The sequence below is a fragment of the Salvelinus namaycush genome, chromosome 27 (assembly GCF_016432855.1).
Source record: "Salvelinus namaycush isolate Seneca chromosome 27, SaNama_1.0, whole genome shotgun sequence".
Classification (NCBI taxonomy): Eukaryota; Metazoa; Chordata; class Actinopteri; order Salmoniformes; family Salmonidae; genus Salvelinus; species Salvelinus namaycush.
The window spans coordinates 34,186,861-34,208,297 of NC_052333.1; the positions used below are offsets into that span (position 1 = coordinate 34,186,861).

The 21,437-nt window shown below is 42.9% G+C and overlaps 1 protein-coding gene across 2 annotated transcripts in view; it reads left to right on the forward strand.

Moving 5' to 3' along the window:
* The window catches only part of LOC120022754 (angiopoietin-1-like), a 56,708-nt gene that overhangs the window by 29,194 nt on the left and 6,077 nt on the right, over positions 1–21,437 (forward strand). Inside the window, exons 5-8 of one of the 2 annotated variants that reach the window (XM_038966746.1) lie at positions 503–630; positions 1,615–1,716; positions 4,006–4,172; positions 19,553–19,683. In XM_038966746.1, coding sequence (XP_038822674.1) covers positions 503–630; positions 1,615–1,716; positions 4,006–4,172; positions 19,553–19,683 — 528 coding nt within the window. The remainder of the gene's footprint in view (positions 1–502; positions 631–1,614; positions 1,717–4,005; positions 4,173–19,552; positions 19,684–21,437) is intronic. The other variant, XM_038966747.1, reaches the window with a different exon arrangement.

Here is a 21,437-nt window from a genome sequence, read left to right on the forward strand (position 1 = left end):
ACCTGTCAGGTGGATGGATTATCTTGGTAAAGGAGAAATGCTCACTAACAGGGATGTACTGTAAATGCAGCCAACTTGACACAACGATAGGAAGCATTGGAGACAGAATGGGCCAGCCTCCCTGTGGAACGGTTTCGACATCTTGTAAACTCAATATTAGAAAGGTGTTCCTAATGTTTGGAATAGTCAGTGTATTTTGGTAATGGATAGATAACAGTGACCAAGTGCTGAACATAGTGCTTTTACTAACCTCATTGACACCTGTCAGTCAAATATATAATTTGAAAATAATGACATATGGAAGTTGCTTGTTGATACTTGTTGATAGATTGTTTGACAGTCTGAAGGTAATTTAACTGTGGCAGTTTAACATTCAAACACCACCTCTGAGCAACTGTTTTTTTTAGCTTAGAAGTACTATTTTCTGAAGTGTTTCCAGTGCCAGCCTGAATTTCCACAGCCTGAAGTTGTGATACCAAATATGTATCTCATGTTTCCTCAGTAGTCCCAAACAGCACGAAGCGGGTGGACGAAGAGAAGAAGTTTCGGGACTGTGCCGATCTGTACCAGGCTGGTTTCTACAAGAATGGGGTCTACACCATACATATTAATGCCCAGGAGACCAAAAAGGTAGGCAGCCAGACAGAACTTCATATAGAGACTGCCATGTAAAAATATCTACCATTTCATCTCTTTAGGCAGCTCTTTGATGGGTGTTTAATGGAGTTTAGCGTGTTTTTGTTACTAGAGTGAGCTTCAACTCTGTCCAAGAAAGCCAAAGACATTGACCCACTTGAGAGCAGCAAGTGAAGTGGGGCTATGATAGTTATTGGCTGCTTCAGTGCTTCAGGAATAATCGAAGGCTCAAAATAAACACTTGGCAGCCTGATGAGTGCCAGGGTTTACAAGAGGGTGGCGGGGGAGGGGGTGAAACAGGTGTTCACCACCTACACAGGGTGCTGCCAGGCCTCAAACGGATGGCAGGGAGGTACGGGGGGGGAGGTTGGCGGAGGAGTGAGGGATGAGGGGGAGAGAAAGGAGAAAGCCTCGTGTCTGGTTTCGGAGAATAATTCTGTCAGGGGGTATACCTACTTAATTATACCCAGACTGGGCACTGTGTGTTCAGCTGGGATCTTGTCCGAGGTGATAGACCTCCTCCAGACCTTCTCCACTACTCAAACAAATAGCACCACAGCAGATAGATACCCCTGTTATCAGCTTACACAGCGGCCAAGGGTTAAGGGTCATGTTCCATCCAGGTGTCCACTGGTATGTGTCCTGCTCCACTGGCCCCGTCCACTTGTATCTGCACCAGGCCTGGGATTGGGGTCACCTCCTGGGAGTTGTTGGAGGATCAGGACACATTGATTACATTTGAGGAGGACTCACAATAGTTCGCCCTGATGATACGTGAGAAGGACTGTGTCCTGGAACCGATGATTCATAGAAAGGAATCACTAGTTAGGCCAGCTGTATTTTAGAATGATGGTTCACAACAGCATATTTAACCAATCATGTCTATATTTGTGCTCTAAATTGTAAGATAAGAGCATGTAGATTGTGTTTGTAGGCAGCCTGAGAACTTAATGACCATCTGTGAATGTGTGTTTACAGGTACATTGTAACATGGAGACCGCTGGCGGCGGATGGACGATCATCCAGCGCAGAGAGGATGGCAGCGTGGACTTCCAGAAAACGTGGAAGGAGTACAAGACGGTAAGACGAGAAGAATAACAAACAGCCCAACTCTAAAGCACCACGCGCACAAGATAAAGCCATGCATGAATGAGGAGTCTGTTTCCAACACACATCCTCTGGCACAGTAAATCATAACAAATGGGTGTACTCTCGCCTCTCTCTCTCTTTGATTTAACATGTTGAAAAAGAGTGAGGCAGGATTCCCTTGTATTCTCAAGAGTGGCCAGGCCCATGTGGAACACTCCTACAAAATGTGTCCTACCCGGCATCACCAGCCGTATCTCTGGTACATCTGTACACAGGGAGGGATTCCTCAGCCCTCAGATTAGAGACTCCAGCTTGGGTGTCGGAGGCTGGCGCGAAATCCAACCCAACCCTTGGCCGTGACACACTGTTGTTCTTCATTTCAAACAGGACAGCAGCAGTCCGAAAACGATACATTTGTTTAGTCTTACGTCACAGTGCAAGGTGTTGTGATCATCATCGTCCGTTCGATACGGGAATAGATATCGACTGGTGTACTAAGAGGCTAAGCTCTGTTTTGCTTTTAGGAGCGATGAGCTACCCCCATTGCCATTCCAATTAGCTGTAGCGTATACTCACATAACGTAGGTATCACAGCAGCTGGAGACCAGATTAAATGTGGAGGGTGTTTTAATTACCAATCTGAGCACATGGTAGTAGATGATCTGCAGAGGGTAAATATAGATTTGACAAGGGTGAAAAGGGTTGGGCTCATTTGTAGGGTAAAGAGGTACGGACAGAAAGTCCAGCTGGTGAGGGAGCCATGGCACCCCTAGCCAAGCACGGAGAGCGTGGAATACAAGTGGCAATGGAATCATCACAGACCCTAGCACCGCCACAGAATACTGGCACACCATCGGTGTGGTCCTTTGCCTCCCTCAGAGACCCTTCCTTGAAGAGCCTGAAAGTGATTGATATTGTTTTATTGTGTGATTCAACTCACTGCTGTTGGTCTCTGTGGGCTTTTGCACGTAAATTCAAAACACTTGAAGGATTCATAAATCTTTTGGGCGAACTTCATTGGGCTATTCCTATTTTGTGGGAGGATGGAGAGCACTCTGGCAGTGACCCCTACTATTAGTCGTCAAGTATGTGATCTTATGACCGTAATGTTTATAATTACATTAGCAGTACTAGATAGAGTATATGTAGCAGGATAAGAAATGGTGCATGCGTTCTTTAACCGGTATGAGACACAATTTGACAATTTGCAATACCTTATTAAGTAAGTATTTGTCTAAGTTAGTATTTGTCAGAATGTATGGCAAACTTTATGAAAGAGCACTTTCTATCAATCTTTATCGTTTTAAGAAAATGTGTACTTCTCTAAGCAACAATACTTCAAACCTCCTCTCTGAAATTCCTGGTAGATGCATTCAGCCAAGTTTGCATGTAAATGAACACTCTGGTGTGGAACAATAAGGGGGAACCACTACTGTTTGAGTCCAACCATCCCAACCACAAGCCAGGTTTCCAGAGGTGAAACGGAATCACAAGGGGAGGCCTTGGACAGCGCTAAAAGGCAGATCAATCGGAAGTCAGATTGAGTTAAGGACGTGGCCCAGCCACTTTCTCCTTCCACCCACACAGCAGGACATGTCTCAGGCTGGAGGAATGCCCCATGTTTACTTTCCTCCTTCCATTCTCCTAGTCATCACAGGCTCTCGGCACATCTCCCCCTTCAACCCACCCCCAACCCTTCCGCAAATCATTAATGGAACAGTCCAGAGCTCCAGACCAGTCTCTTTGAGCCATCATGTCATCCTAGTTTCTAATTCTCCCCGTTGCAAGTGTGTTACTACTGCTGCTGTCAAAAGCACTTTATCCACAATGGGAGTCATTGTGATCATATCTAAACGGTGTAATTGTTGAGAAGGCATACGTGGCGTTGTGTGCATCTGTTGTCATTCTTATGGACTGTGTAATAAAGAGGGTTTATTACGCGTTTGGTTTGGGTGGGGAGAGGAAGGGTGGAAAAGGTGCTTTGTGTGCCTTTTTCAGCTGGTCCCAATTTACGCTCTCATAAACAGGGAGGGTTATTCATGTGCGGTTTCATGCTTTGTGTTGCATTTGTTTAGGTGTCAATCCTGAAGCAGTCCTTGATGATGACATCACAAAAATGTTAGAAAAAAATTCCATGGTGGAGAGATTGCATCTTTTCCAGGAAGACCTTGGAAGGGATCGGGAATGACTTCTATCCTGTATCCCGGAATTTACAGTAAGATTCCCTATGGGCCTTAGTGATGACTCTGGCCTCCTCTTGCTTTTCTTCTTCTGTCGCAGGGCTTTGGGACGGTTTCTGCAGAGCACTGGCTGGGGAATGAGTTTGTATACCTGCTGACCAGCCAGAGGCAGTATGCCCTCCGTGTGGAGCTCACCGACTGGGACGGACACCAGGCCTTCTCCCTGTACGACCGTTTTCACATCGATAGTGAGAAACGCAACTACAGGTACTATTAAAGAGCTGTATCTGTGTATCTTGATAAGCCTTGAATTCATGTTGCCACTACTGCCTGATATCTAAAATGGAGACATTGCTGACATTATCCAGTCCAAATTCCTTCTCATTTAATGGTATCATGTCATAACAGATATTTTACATACAGTAAAGTGTTCCCACAACTGATACTTGGTCCTTGAATAAGGGGTTAAACTTTTTGCTTCTTCCAGAGCCCTAAATAAGCTTCAAACTGTGGCAGATGCTTGGATTCGTTAGATTTGGAAATTCATTCTCATTTAACAGTATCATGTCATAACAGATATTTACGTACAGTAAAGTGTTCCCGCAACTGATACTTGGTCCTTGAATAAGGGGTTAAACTTTTTGCTTCTTCAAGAGCGCTAAATATGCTTCAAACTGTGGCAGACGCTTGGATTCGTTAGATTTGGAAAACTACTGGAACATTCCAGAAAGTTCCCGAGCAATCAAAGGTCTCTGAGAGGAGATGGTCTGACAATTCCAATTGAGGTGATTCGTCAGATTTGTAGCCCCTTCTGATAAGAAGCTACTTCAGTTTCTAAATGTCCTTTTTTCAACTTCAGATTGATTTCTGTTTGTTTTCCGAAGGCGTTACAGCCATTTATGCTGCCGGGAAGGGTGTTTCGCAGCGTTCAGATTTTTGGACAAAATGGTGTGGTCGGGTTGAGAGTGAGGCGATTGTCATATCTAATTTGTGGAAACGCCTTGGATTATGTGACGACAGGATTTACTTTAAGAAGTCTGCCTCTTAAAGTGTTAGGTGCACACTCTCTGTGGGCTACAGAAATGGATTTTACGGTACCGCTATAGGGAGAGGTCAACCGATTTCTTTTGTTATGCGCTGAGACTAAATTCAGGTTTATATGTCCCATTGTGAAGATTGGATAACTCCATCCCTTTTTTACCTCTCAGAGTTTAATACTGACCGCACAGGCACTGACTTCCTTCTCCCTATAGTCAGTATTTGACAAGGAAAGATTTGTTTAAGTGCAGAGAAGGACCATGTAGGATACGTTTCAAGGGGGGATAATGCAGGTATGTTTGTCGACAGTGTATGTAAAAGGACACTTGAACAGGGATAGTGATTTATTTGCACTCATAGTATTCTCCCTCCCTCTCTCTCTTTCACTGTTTCTCTCTCCTCCTCTCTCTCTCCCTCACGCACACATACTGTAACCTTTTGCTATTTCGATGGGTGAAACAGTGGTTGTTTATTTCTTCAGGGCCGGAATAGGCGTCTTTGGGCCTACAGTGGGCTTTAGTTAAGGGAAGGAAGGCTCGTCGGCGCTCGGACTGCTAGATTTCTGAGTGGAGAAATCTAATCGGCCTGCTGTTCACTATAAATATATTTGTTCTCTCAAATAGTTGTGTGATTGCTTCTCAAGGACATTGGCCAAAACCAACCAGGCCACAAACAAAGCTGCTATCTATGTTCTGTTCTCCTCTGCTCTGGCACCTCCACTTCAGAATCCCAAACAATCTGCGACATGTTCTTCAATTTGTATTTATTGTACTGAGAAGCAACAGATTGTAGCAAAAGATAGCATGACATTTTGGTTTGGTTTTGGATTATTTTGGGCATCGGTGGTCGGGGCTTTACTGGAATAGTACAATCTCCACTGACGCAGACAGACGCGTTTGTTAAGACACGTAAACGAAAGTAGCACGGTCATGCACACTCACTTACACACACACACACACACACACACACACACACACACACACACACACACACACACACACACACACACACACACACACACACACACACACACACACAAACACACACAAACACGCGCACACGCACCCATTGGATACCGCAGATGTTAATTTAAAGCTGTAGTCCACCGATGCACAAGTGTGCCCATTTATCATAAACAATGTCGAGCTTTGCTAGGTAATGTTTGCTTTACTGCCAGCTCCTTGGTTGCATCTAAATATAAAGCCAGACGGAAATGACTTGGTTTGAAAGAAGTGCAATTATTGCCCAGAGAAATATAGGATTCTAATCCTTGATCTAAATCATATACAGCAAGGACTAATTGTCACATTTATTACTGTCCCCCCTATTTTAATGATTTCCAAAGCACAGAGGCTGAGTAATACTCACCAACACTATTTTATTTAGTATCCAGACAGCATAATAAATACAATATAATAAAGCTATTAAATCAATCCTTCGCAATGTAGATCTTGGTTATTCAAAACATATTTGTGAGTGAGTAGTTGGAGAAGAAGGGAAATTGGCCTGGTTCTCTTCTCATGGTGTGACTAATGACGCGTTCAAGTGCTAGTCAGAACTAGGAAACTCTGACATTTCCGACCTGCAAACTGGTTGTAGTTATACACGTGCGGCTTTCAACGAATCAGCAAGTCAGAAATTCAGAGTTTCCTAGTTCCGACTAGCATCTGAATGCGGCAATAGTCATTTCCAGATGACACAGTATTATGGGATTGACGCAGAAGTCTCGGAGAGTCTGTGCTACTCTTCCCTTTTCTTTTGTGTTGAAGCCGTGCTTAAGAATGTTTGTACTGGCAATAGCCTGCATCCATATAAACATGAAACAGCATCTTAGTATCAATTTTACAGCAAGGGAATACAGTGTTTGTGAAAATATTTTCACTTGTTCTGTCTTTTAAATATGAGTCAGTGTGTGCAGCTAACTTTCTTGTTCCCTAATGCTTTTCTCCCACGTATTTTCCCATTATGTAATGTCTTATTTTACCCCAAAAGGACAATGCCTACCATGCCCATATTACAATATACTTTAAACTGGCGTCAACAATGCTGCTTAACTTATACTTTACAAATACCGTTGACATTGCTGAAAGAGTATTTACGGGCTGACCTTGTAACTCATAACTACACAGCTCCCACTGAACCATGCGTGAACAAGCTTGTAAAATTCGTTTTTTGGGGGGGTTTTCGCTCCATTGTGAATCACGTTTACGTAATTGCTATAACCTACGTCTCTCTGTAAACAATACAAAGGAACAGTCTATAAAATGGACTGAAATTGTTAGCTTGGTGAAATAGTGGGTTGCAACTGAAATAGTGGGCTGTACAGTAATTTAGTCTAGACCTGCAAATGGCATTGTAATGATCTCCGTCAACACGTTCGATTGATAACACTCATTTATCAACGTTTACAGTATGGGCCTCAAAATGAGGTCTTAGACCCTGTTAGGTGTCTTATTAGAGGAAGATGGAGGGAGGAAAGAGCAGGAAAGGAAATACAGACTGATAGAAAGAGCAAAAGAGGGAGAGTGATCAGAAAGATGGGAATAAATACATTTTTACTACAAAGGGGCAGGGAGGGGAATGGAACAACCATTTACACTGCCAATCTGTGGACAGATGTTATTCATAATAGATTTGTGTCTAATCTTATTTAATAAGATCATTTTGAAGGCTCGAAGAGGGCGAGTGTGCGAGTGTGTGTGTGTGTGTGCGTGTGTGTGCGTGTGCGTGTGCGCGTGCGCGTGCGCGTGCGTGGGGGCCTGGGTGGTCGGGGAGAGTGTTTGCGGGGGACGGCCAGGCATGAGATAGTGCCAGATACATGTTATTTCTCAGGGGTCAGAGCCATCAGTCAGGGGTCAGAGTTGATTACATGACACAGACTACAGAAGGGCTTTGACCAATGGCTTACATCCTTTTCAACATGGATCTGAGTGGTGGCCCTGTACCACAGTGGTCCAGGGGGAACATTTGACATATTAACAATGCATATTGAAGTATTGAATTATGTAACTGCTTAGTCTACTTGTTAATCCTTTATAAGCTATTTAGAGTTTCCTTAACTTTCAAATGCCCATAGGTGTACTAACTACAGTATAAATTACGATTATTTATTTTACTACATTATGAATAGAATCTTTGCAAGGATTCAAATGTCATGTTGGTTTCTGCTTGCATGCACCATGCTGTATTTGGGTCAGTAAATGTGTGTCTGAGTATATTTCATTGCAGTTGTGCTTTAACGTTACATGTGATTTAAGTATTGAATAAAACCATAATCTCCAGAACATTTTGAAATAGAACTATGTTAAAAAGCGGTGTGGGAGTTACTGAACATATGCACGGACACAAGTGAGGTTTACAGCTCAACGCTCTCCTTCTCCGCATGTATGCCGAAATCCTCTCCGTTGGAGAAAGGCCCTATTATGTTATGTTTACTCTTCAACTGACTGTTAAATCGTTATTAAATATCCTTCCTCTTCAACCAGCCAAGTTCCCTAAATCCTGGGATTTCTCCATATGGTAATGGGAAGATCCCTGGTGGAATCAGACAGTACCCTCAGATGTATTTGACGTGGGGATTTGGAGGAGGACTTGGCAAAGGAGGGATTCTCTAGCTCGGCTGTGACCCCTCTGTCCTAGCCTCACACTGAGATGGGATCCCTGATACTCCTAACTCCTGAAGCTCAGTTTACTCATCCAACACTCATCCGCACTGCATTCTGACTGAGGGGAGGCAGGCAGAAAACTGTCTGTCTGTAAATCAAATGCTAAGGTGTTCAACGTTATGTTGTGAATCTAAAATCTAAAGATGATTTAGGTGAGAGGCGGTAGTATTATTCAGATATTTTATTAACCTTTTGTTGGGTTGCGGTTTAAGGTTTTAGTTTAGAGAAATGAACAGAGATGCATACAGTATGATCCACCTCAGCGATGATAATCATTGACAACTTGTAAAGTAAAAAATGGTGAGTGTGTGTGCACATACGTGTGTGTGTGTGTCCATATGTTCGTCTGTCTCCATGATGACACCCAGCGGCAGGCGAGCGAATGGGCTACAGCCAGACACCTCTGGGTAGGACGTGGTCCATTGGGCATGGTGATTAACCTCTGCTATGAGCCAATCAGGCTGCAGTTCAGCAGGCTAATGACTGCCAGGTGTGCGACAGCATGCACTGCCTGGACCTCAGCAGGTTTGGTCGTCTCCAAACTCCTTCTCAGACTGGGATAAAAGGATTGAAGCCAGCATTCACTCCCAGAACTGTGTCAGTCAAGAGATAAAAGAAGTCCATTTGAAAGACTGCCACGATTATTTCTATGTCACACACATACAAAATAAACGTTTGTACAGGCAGACATACTGTATATAACAAAAGTACACCTGTAGGTTACATGTTACGATGTGCTTAAGACATCTCTGGGGGAATCCCTTCAGAATGTCAGTACATACAATAAAGTAAAACGGCAACATCCCCCATTTGGGATAACACGGGGCCTTTTGAAATGGGACATGGCGGGCAGATAATAGGCGGGCTGTAGAAGTGTCAGTGGGGGCCTTTCCACCGTGTGTTTAGCCACAGTCTGATACATCTCACTGGTGCGGAGGAGAAAGACATATTTATGATGTTCTTTATTTTGCAGTGTTTAGGGATGAATGCCACCTTCACTGAGAACCCCTGATGTATGGACCCCTATGGCACACATGACTTATAGTACGTTGGGGAGTGGAGGTCTCTGTTAACTTTAACTGTCGCTGGCTGAGCCTGGGTGGTTTGATACAGCCTTACAGATACAGGAACGCAATGACTACTGGCTTCATTGCAGGCAGAAGGCTGAATTCAATCCAAAACTGCACTGCAAAATAAACAACAATGTTCTTATGTTGCGTACATGCAGGTTTAATGTAGGCCTAACGCAAGTGGTTGACACAGAAGAGAAGTGGGATTGATCGCAACAATTCTATCTTGATGCATCATGATGTAATTCAGCCAAGAATGAGCAAACTCTACATACTTTGTATGACCAATATAGCCTCGCAGCCGAGCAGTAAAGTGTTATTGACAGTGGAGGCTCCTCAGAGGAGGAAGGGGAGGACCATCCTACTCCATGAATTTGATTTTATATTTAAAAAAGTTATCCTTTTTATATAAAACTATAGTAAATATATTCATGTCACCATATAGCTGATTAAAACATACTGTTTTGCAATGAAGGTCTACTTTTCCATCCTCCTCCGGGAACATTGACTTAACTACAAAAAGGCTCATGGTTCTCACCCCCTTCCATAGACATACACTGTAATTATTACGATTCGTCCAACCTATCAGAGCTTTTGCAGGATGAACTGACATCTTGTCCACCCAATCAAAGGATCAGAGAATGAATCTAGTACTGAAAGCATAAGCTACAGATAGCTAGCACTGCAGTGCATAAAATGTGGTGAGTAGTTGACTCAAAGAGAGAGAAAGATGTTAGTTGAACAGTTTTGATCAAATTCATATATTCAAAAATTTAGGAGAAGTAGCAGAAAGAAAGAGAAAGAGCAAGCTAAATAAAATAAAAAATTAAATCACTTTTACTTTTATTTACTTAGCTAGCTACTGCAGCTAGCTAATGTAGCCTACTCAAACACCCGGCTCAAACAGAGGCTATCCAACACTGGAACTCTTCCAAGTCAAGGTAAGCTTTTGGTTTTATTAATTTATTGCCACCGGGGCCTGCCGGTGTAACTGCTAAATGACTTAATGTATACTGTACTACGTGATTGTAGCGGGTTTACTAATGCGTAACTTCTAATAGCTATGTTGACTATGACGTTAGCCAGTGGCGACCCGTCATTCAGGGCAAAAGGCTCATATTTTGAGCCAAAATTTTTTAGGGGCTTGCCTGTTTTGCATGTTATTTTGGCATTAATACGTGTCACATATCAGTTTTCAAACAATGTAAAAAAAAAAAGATATATCATTGAGTTAATAAAGCCGCATACAAACATGGTCTCTTATTTGTTTCGTTGAGTAAGGCAGCTCCAAAATGCAGGTGTTTCAGCCTAGCTCAGTGCTTTCTGTGGTGGTGCGGCAAGCCAGAGGAAAATACAGAGTGTTGCGCCGTGACTGGCTCAGTGTTCTGTCACTCATGGGGACGCTACGTCACCGCCAAGTCTAAGGGTAGAGCTAGAAAATTCTAGCCCCTTGGGTGCTGCCATAGAGTTACATTAGAAGTGCCCGTCCAAGAAGGCTCAAGGTCATTGGCCACAGATAAAATGACGTCAAATCACGTTATATGTACAGTAGCTTTGATTGGACTGATTGTACTCATGTCAACATCATACTTTAAAAATCTTAGCTAGCAGTCATCATGATGATGTGGTTGTTACTGGCAAGAAGCACATGGCTGAGCTCTTTAATCACCACTTCATTAAGTCAGGATTCCTACTTGACTCAGCCATGCCTCCTTGCCCGTCCAACATTTCCTCATCTCCCACCCCTTCTAATGCGACTATCCCCGATGCCTCTCCCTCTTTTTCCCCTGCCCCGCTGCAAAGTTTCTCCCTGCAGGCAGTCACTGAGTCCGAGGTGCTAAAGGAGCTCCTTAAACTTGACCCCAAAAAACCATCTCGGTCAGATGGTTTAGACCCTTTCTTCATTAAGGTTGCTGCCCCTATAATCGCCAAGCCTATATCCAACCTTTTTAACCTGTCTCTCCTTTATGGGGAGGTTCCCATTGCTTGGAAAGTAGCCACGGTTCATCCCTTATTTATAGGAGGAGATCGAGCTGATCCTAACTGTTATAGGCATATTTCTATTTTGCCCTGTTTATCAAAAGTGTTGGAAAAACTTGTCAATAATCAACTGACTGGCTTTCTTGATGTCTATAGTATTCTCTCGGGTATGCAATCTGGTTTCCGCTCAGGTTATGGATGTCACTGCAACCTTAATTAAAGGTCCTCAATATGTCACCATTGCCCTCGATTCTAAGCAATATTGTGGTGCTTAGACCATTCTTTCTTGTGGGCCGGCTAAGGAGTATTGGTGTCTCTAAGGGGTCTTTGGGCTGGTTTGCTAACTACCTCTCTCAAAGAGTGCAGTGCATAATGTCAGAAAACCTGCTGTCTCCGCCACTGCCTGTCACCAAGGGAGTACCCCAAGGCTCGATCCTAGGCCCCACGCTCCTTTCAATTTACATCAATAACATAGCTCAGGCAGTAGGAAGCTCTCTTATCCATTTATATGCAGTTGATACAGTCTTATACTCAGCTGGTCCCTCCCCGGATTTTGTGTTAAATGCTCTACAACAAAGCGTTCTTAGTGTCCAACAAGCTTTCTCTACCCTTAACCTTGTTCTGAACACCTCCAAAACAAAGGTCATGTGGTTTGGTAAGAAGAATGCCCCTCTCCCCACAGGTGTAATTACTACCTCTGAGGGGTTAGACCTTGAGGTAGTCACCTCATACAAGTACTTAGGAGTATGGCTAGACGGTGCACTGTTCTTCTCTCAGCACATATCAAAACTGCAGGCTAAAGTTAAATCTAGACTTGGTTTCTTCTATCGTAATCACTCCTCTTTCACCCCAGCTGCCAAACTAATGCTGATTTAGATGACCATCCTACCCATGCTAGATTATGGGTCGCTCCTCTTTTCAGTTCGCTGCAGCTAGCGATTGGAATGAGCTGCAACAAACACTCAAACTGGACAGTTTTATCTCAATCTCTTCATTCAAAGACTCAATCATGGTGTCACGATCGTCTATAGGAGAGAGAGATGACCAAGGCGCAGCGTGTGCAAAATACATCTTCTTTTATTAGAAGAGAGGAAAAACACGAAAACGAACACTATACACAAAACAAACCAAAACAACAAACGACCGTGAAGCTAATGACGTAAGTGCAGGGACAAGCAACAAACGTTCAACATAGACAATTACCCACAACAGCTAAAGCCTATGGCTGCCTTAAATATGGCTCCCAATCAGAGACAACAATAACCAGCTGTCTCTAATTGAGAACCCATTCAGGCAACCATAGACTTTCCTAGACACCTACACACAACACTAAACCATCTACTCTCCTTAACCCTCTTAACCATACAACACCCTAGACAATACAAAAACACATACTTCCCCATGTCACACCCTGACCTAACTAAAATAATAATGAGAACAAAGATAACTAAGGCCAGGGTGTGACACATGGACACTCTTGCTGACAGTTGTGGCTGCTTTGTGTGAGGTATTGTTGTCTCTACCTACTTGCACCTTGCGCTGTTGTCTGTGCCCAATAATGTTTTTATCATGTTTTATGCTGCTACCATGTTGTGTTGCTACCATGAGGTTGTTACAGTGCCTTGCAAAGGTATTCATCCCCCTTCGCATTTTTCCTTTTTTGTTGCATTACAACCTGTAATTTAAATGGATTTTTATTTGGATGTCATGTAATGGACATACACAAAATAGTCCAAATTGATGAAGTGAAATGAAAAAAATAACTTGTTTAAAAAATAAAAATAAAAAAAACGGAAGAGTGGTGCGTGCATATGTATTCACCCCCTTTGCAATGAAGCCCCTAAATAAGTCACATAATTAGTTAAATAAAGTCCACCTCTGTGCAATCTAAGTGTAACATGATCTCAGTATGTATATACCTGTTCTGAAAGGCCCCAAGAGTCTGCAACACCATTATGCAAGGGGCACCACCAAGCAAGTGGCACCATGAAGACCAAGGAGCTCTCCAAACAGGTCAGGGACAAAGTTGTGGAGAAGTACAGATCAGGGTTGGGTTATAAAAAAATATCAGAAACTTTGAACATCCCACAGAGCACCATTAAATCCATTATTAAAAAATGGAAAGAATATGGCACCACAACAAACCTGCCAAGAGAGGGCCACCCGCCAAAACTCCTGACCCAGGCAAGGAGGGCATTAGTCAGCGAGGCAACAAAGAGGCCAAAGATAACCCTGAAGGAGCTGCAAAGCTCCACAGCGGAGATTGGAATATCTGTCCATAGGACCACTTTAAGCCGTACACTCCACAGAGCTGGGCTTTACGGAAGAGTGGCCAGAAAAACACGTTTGGTGTTTGCCAAAAGACATGTGGGAGACTCCCCAAACATATGGAAGAAGGTACTCTGGTCAGATGAGACTAAAATTTAGCTTTTTGGCCATCAAGGCCAACACCTCTCATCACCCCAAGAATACCATCCCCACAGTGAAGCATGGTGGTGGCAAAATGGTGGTTTAAGGGGAAACATTTAAATGTCTTGGAATGGCCTAGTCAACGCCCAGACCTCAATCCAATCCTCTTTTCCAAGTTTAAAATGATAAACATTCAACATTGGCCATGCTGTCAATGAATCATGATTTGTGCCGTGCTCAAAACAACTGTTAACTCAGAATTGCGAAAACTTGACTTCAGTGAGTTCAAGACAACTGGGAAGTTGGTAATAAACAAGCTCCGACTGGGAAAACACGTTTTGAACCGTCATCCAACTCGGAATTGTAAATCCGGCCCCTTTCTAGAGCTACGACCTGAAGATCAATGACGTCATCATGATCTTGATCTTCATGATTTTTCCGAGTTCCCAGTTGTTTTGAAAGCACCATAAATCCAGAGAATGCCCGACTTTGATGACAAAATTTGCCCACGAAGAACCGCCGCGCCACCTTCCTGTTCAAGTGAGCACAGCACAACAAGGTGAGTCCAAAAATGTCTTGCATGCTGCTGCATAAATGATGTAATATGCCAGGGAGATATGTATACTGTAGCTAAGAAAGTAATACTAAGTGTGTGTTGTGTAATAAGCCCATGTGCCTCACCCTAATAGTTTGGTCTATTTTCCCCTCTTAATTTTGCCTACTGTTCCCAGTCCACCTACAGTTTCAATTGTTCTGCCTGCGGCTATGTTCACTGAACGTGCTACCTTGTACCGTACCTGCTGTTTTCGACTCTCTCCACCCTACCCCACCCCACACACACATCTGCTGTCTCGACCTCTGAATGCTTGGCTATGTAAAACCAACTGACATTTACTCCTGAGGTACTGACCTGTTGCACCCTCTACAACCACTGTGACCTTTATTTGACCCTGCTGATCCTCTATGAACGTTTGAACATCTTGAGGAACAATCTGACCTTAATGGCCATGTACCCATATAATCTCCTCCTGGCACAGCCAGAAGAGGACTGCCCACTCATCAGAGCCTGGTTCCTCTCTAGGTTTCTTCCTAGGTTCCTTTCTTTCTACGGAGTTTTCATAGCCTCTGTGCTTCTACATGTGCATTGTTTGCTGTTTGTTTTTTTTGGCTGGGTTTCTGAATAAGCACTTTGTGACATCGGCTGATGTAAAAAGGGCTTTATAAATACATTTGATTGATTCATATAAATATGGCCATGCGCCAAAAAAAAGAAGAATGTCTTCCCTAATCTTAAACAGCACCGACCGCCACTGTCTCTCAACATGGTGTTGCAAGTTTGCAAACTTTGCGGTAATGATAGGGATGCCCTCATGCATTCCCTCATGCATATTGGAGTGGACTGTTAAAGACTGCAGTGGACTAGTCGATGCATACCGTGTAGTTTAGCACAATAGAATCCTCTATTTGAAAATAGATGTAATTGAATTAGTTTGCCAAGGATATATTTTGGGAAAGCTTGATAATTGTTCAAGTTTCAAATGATCATGTATTATCATAAAACAATGATCCTCAACTGATCCCAATTTTGGTAATTTCCCACTTGTACTCTGCAATACTCCAGAGTCCTTTCCGTATTGCGATTGAAATCAAATCTGCAACAAAGCGGTAATAATGATGTGTAGTATTAATACTATTAGCATTTGTATAAATGTTTTATATTTCCAACATCCAGCAAAGAAATAACACCAACAAACCAGCATCCCCTTTGGATATTAGCATCCCCTTTGGATATTAGCATCCCCTTTGGATATTAGCAGAATGACATGGCAAGACACCAACACTTCTTCCTTCAGGCTGTCATTGAGAAAGCTCAAAACAATCCCACACAATCCAACATTGTGCTTATTAATGAGCCTTGGCCAATCTAATTTGCTCGAGTTATTCCAACAAGAGCCAATCAGATCGGCACAGTTGGCCTTCAAAGTCTGTAAGGGCCCGCATCGGTTGCGCAGATGTTTGACCCCGGAGATGAAATACAGCCCGTTACATGACACGCTAAACGTTTCTGCCGAGAAACAGAGACAGCAGAACAACTGTACTCACGCAGGAAAACCCGCCTTTTCCTCTTGAAGACTGCTGCCTTGGATCACCCTACTTATCAGTTAAGCACATAACGGACTTGACATGACAGGATGCAGATGTCAATTGAGGTGGATTATCTGGTAAATACACAACACACCCAGTAAATACAGACAAAAACTATTTTAAGGTTCGGACGAGTGTCATGCGGAGAATCCCTCTTTATGACATGTCTTGGCGATGTTTCTGTGTGCGGTCGAAAGGCTGTGTAAATGTCTTCTAAATACACAGCTTGTGTCTGTTCTTTATCAGAGCAGTAGCAGGCTACATCCTGGATTGTGTGGGTCAGGAACAGAAGTTAAACTGCCAGGAACTCAAGCTGTGTTTTGTGATATGAGAGGTATAATAGAGTATCTGCAAGAACTTCTGTAGTCTTAAAGGGTCAGAGTCGTTCTTCAGCATGTGTCACAGATGAAGACTCACTACACCCACCCTTCCACTACCCACACACCCACCCACACACACACACACACACACACAGCTGTGTTTTCGTGAAATTTCAGGACTTTTTGGAGTGTACCTTTTTTCTTTTTTTCATATTTTCCCTAACCCCAAAAACCGTAAACCTAACCCTAAACCTTAACCCCAAAACCCTAACCCTTAAGCTTAAAATACATTTGAACAAATTCAGGACCTGAAAAAAAACTTTAAAAAAAAAAGTTATTGCTTTCCATCACTTTTCAGGACATTAAGGTGAAATGTTATGATATTGGGGTCCAGATAATGTAGGAAAACAAGTGCACCCCCCCCCCCCCCCCCCCCCCACACACACACAACTCCCTACACTATTTCATCACCCCACTACCATGTCTAATTTCAGCATGTTCATCCAACCCACCTTTGATTCAGATAAAACCACTGATTAGAGCTATGACTCTCCACTACATAATACAGTATTGGATTAGTGGCTTAGTTGAATTCCCAACAGTGATACAGTCACTTCTTTCCTCTTTCGCTCCGTACAAATCATCCATTTACACAGCTGTCTAAATACAGGAGTCATGTTCATGTTAAAAGACTTGCTCCAAGAATACACACCACTGACCAGTGTCTCCACTTCGTGAATCTAACCTGAAACCACACAGCTACAAGCAGATGTGTCAGTCAATTACAGTTTGAGTGTCACGTCCTGACCATAGAGAGCATTTCTTTTCTATGGTAGAGTAGGTCAGGGCGTGACTAGGGGTTGTTCTAGTTTATATTTTCTATGTGGGGTTCTAGGTTTATTTTCTATGTTGGGGTTTTGGTATGATTCCCAATTAGAGGCAGCTGGCTATCGTTGTCTCTAATTGGGGATCATACTTAAGTAGCATTTTTTCCACCTGTGGGTTATGGGATATTGTTTATGTTTAGTTGCCTGTTAGCACTGCATTGTCGTCACGGTTCGTTTATTCTTTTGGTTTTTCTAAGTTTCACTTTCTCTAATAAAATATGTGGAACTCTACGTGTATATATATCAAATATATTTTGATTTGTTTAACACTTTTTTGGTTACTACATGATTCCATATGTGTTATTTCATAGTTTTGATGTCTTCACTATACTTCTACAATGTAGAAAATAGTACAAATAAAGAAAAACCATTAAATGAGTAGGTGTGTCCAAACTTTTGACTGGTACTTTATATAGATATATATTTTTAAAAGCCTTTCCAACCGTTCTCATAGGAGAAAACAAAACTTGACGAAGACTTGTTACCCGCCTACTCCCCTGTCCATTCTGATTGACGGCAATGTGTCTCAGGAAATGATTTTGCTTAACAGAACATGTTTCAGAGCACAGAGCAGACACATTGGCATGGTCCTCTGACAGAGTTCCTTGGCTCTGAGAGTCCATCTTTGGTGAGAGAAAACTCTTAGGCGTGTGATAATGTGGGTTAGAGAAAGGCAGGCCACAGAATGAGCTCCTAATGATGCAGGTCACAGCAGGAAAGAGAGGCTTGACACTACAGCATTTCTGCTCTCTTACCAAGAGTGATTTCACAATTCACAATGACACACCCTCAAGTGTGTTTAGGCACACCTACTCCTTTTTTAAAACTATTTTCTACATTGTAGAATAATAGTGAAGACATCAAAACTATGAAATAACACATACGGAATCATGTAGTAACCAAAAAAGTGTTAAACAAATCAAAATATATTTTATATTTGAGATTCTTCAAAGTAGCCACCCTTTGACTCTCTTAGACCCTATTCAATTCCCAGTTGGGGAGAATTGTTAGGGGTTGAGTGGTGAGAAAGATAGTGGTGATTGGATCTGAGAAAGGTAGTCATGGAGTGGGTGGATCGATGAGGAAGACACCAAGGTGTATGGTTTGGAGTCATTGACTCTTTTTGATCATGGAATAAATATTCAACCAGCTTCCAACATTAGTTGATGTCAAGCATGCTAATGACATCATTGCACAAATCTGAACTTTGAGATGTAAGATTACGCTTGCCAAATCACCTCATCAATAGACAATGCCTTGTGGCCTTGCAATGCCAGTCACTCAACCTAAAAATAGAACTCCACAAAACATACTATTCTAGCGACACGGCACGAGAAAACAACATTATGTTACCCCTCCACCCAACCAACCTTCCAGAGACATCCATCTCAACCCACCCCAGCCACGGTGCCCCTAGACAGGGGTTCCATGATACTGGTCCACCCTGCCCTTCCTGTATGTGTCCGCTGGTTCACTATGTCTTTCACCAGTACAGCTGGGGCCTTGGTTGATTTACAGGTACCACATGTGTAGGTTAGACTGAGCAGCCCTGCAGGCAGCAGGCCTGCAATACTGTAACATACAACGTCTTTGGGTTAATATGCTCTCTCTCCACCAAAAGGCCTGCCATAGTAAGCGCAGCAGGCCTCTGATAATTCTGACAGAGAAGAATGTATCACACCGTACTGTATGAGCACAGGAGGGAAGACAGTGGGCATAGTGCATTGCATACACACAAGGAGGGACACTGTATCTGAGACATACAGTACATGACAAGGATCAGTGGGAGGGGAGTTATGTAGCCTACATGATGGTGCCTCATTGGGCTGTACCTGGGTCAGCCCTTAATGACCTGGTCGTTGGTCTCTCTGCTCCTGTTGTACTGTAAATAGCTGCTCTGAGGCTTGCAGGTGCTTCCCAGACAACTTTGTCTACAATTCTCTCTCTTTATTTCATTCATGTTGACCCAGGCGGAGAGACTGTTTGCAGAACAGATTTACACAGGCAATCACTGCTGAAAGTGCAACTTTCTCGGGAGGTCTCTTCCAGTGTGTTATGTCTTCTTCTCTCCCTCTAATCGCCATCTTCTTTTTTGTCCCCTTTTTCTTGTCATCCTCTACCTCCTCCTCTCAGACTGTTCCTGAAGAGTCACAGTGGGACAGCGGGCAGGCAGAGCAGTCTGGTGATCCACGGGGCAGACTTCAGCACCAAAGACATGGACAACGACAACTGCATCTGCAAGTGTGCCCTCATGCTCACAGGGGGTAAGTACCAGGGTGTCCCCATAGTGCACCACACTGCATTGTTGAAAATATTGTTTACCAAGCTACCAATGACTTCACAATGGAAGAAGTTAAGCAAAAGTAAAGCTACCCTTAAAGTTACATTGAAAAAGTAACTACAAAATACTTAGTGATAAATTATCATATCTAAATTTGAATGTCAGACTACATATTGCAAGACCATATCACTCTGGGGTCAAATGTTAACAGAATGTGTAATTTAGCCTATTAAACACAAAAACTATGTTTGAAGTGAGAATTAGGCAGGTCTGATGCTGAAAAAACAAAAACATTCTTGCCTACTTTACCCATATTTAATTGTATTTTTGGCAAAATAATAAGTGTGTATAGTTCCAGTAGTTAGCTACACTGCTACATGGCAAAAAAAGCGTAATTAACTACTGAAAACACTATCAAGATGTGAATTGAGTTCAACTACCACCAAGCTACTACATGTAGTTAAATGTAGTTAAATTACTAGTTGAACTATACTGAACAAAGATATAAACGCAACATGCAACAATTTTTAATATTTTACTGAAATAGAATTCATATAAGGAAATCAGTCAATTTAAATTAATTAATTAGGCCCTAATCTATGTATTTCACATGACAGGGCAGGGGCGCAGCCATGGGTGGGCCTGGGAGGGCATAGGCCCATCTACTTGGGAGCCAGGCCCACCCACTGGGGAGCCAGGCCCAGCCAATCAGAATTAGTTTTTCTCCACAAAAGGGCTTCAATACAGACAGAAATACTCCTCAGTTTCATCAGCTGTCCGGGTGGCTGGTCTCAGTTAATCCCACAGGTGAAGAAGCCAGATGTGGAGGTCTGGGCTGGCGTGGTTACACATGGTCTGCGGTTGTGAGGCCAGTTGGATGTACTGCCAAATTCTCTTAAACGATGTTGGAGGCAGCTTATGGTAGAGAAATTAACACTCTATTCTCTGGTAACAGCTCTGGTGGACATTCCTGCAGTCAGCATGCCAATTGCGCACTCCCTCAAAACTTGAGACATCTGTGGCATTGTGTCGTGTGACAAAACTGTACATTTTAAAGTGGCCTTTTATTGTCTCCAGCACAAGGTGCACCTGCGTAATGATCATGCTGTTTAATCAACTTCTTGATATGCCACACCTGTCAGGTGTTTGGATTATCTTGGCAAAGGAGAATTGCTCACTAAAAAGGGAAGTAAACAAATTTGTGCACAACACTTGAGAGAAACAAGCTCTAGGATCTTTTATTTCAGCTCATGAAACATGGGACACTTTACATGTTGTGTTTGTATTATTGTTCAGTATACATAAAGTTCACTACTCCCCAACACTGCCACACTGTGACATGGTACAAAGAGAACCCAATAATGTACTATTTAGTGATGTGGTAGGGGAGACCCAATAATGCACCACACTGAGAGATGGCACAAGAAGAGTCCCCACAAACCACTACATCATGGCAGAAAGGAAGATTTATCTTTGTAATGCATCCTGGTCAATTGTTGTAGAGAACTTGGTTCCACTACAAGACTAGCCTGACTCCTCCTAGCTCAAACCCTGAGACTGGGTTGTGTCATTTTAACACGGACCTGTGCAGGTGGCACTGTACCACAGTACAGCGTAATGAGGCGTGTGTGGAGCTTACTGCATCTCCTAACTTCTGCACTCCCACTACAACACATTTGGGGTTTCAGATTAGCACCATAAATGTCCACGGGCCGGGTACCAAGTGTCAGGGAGATT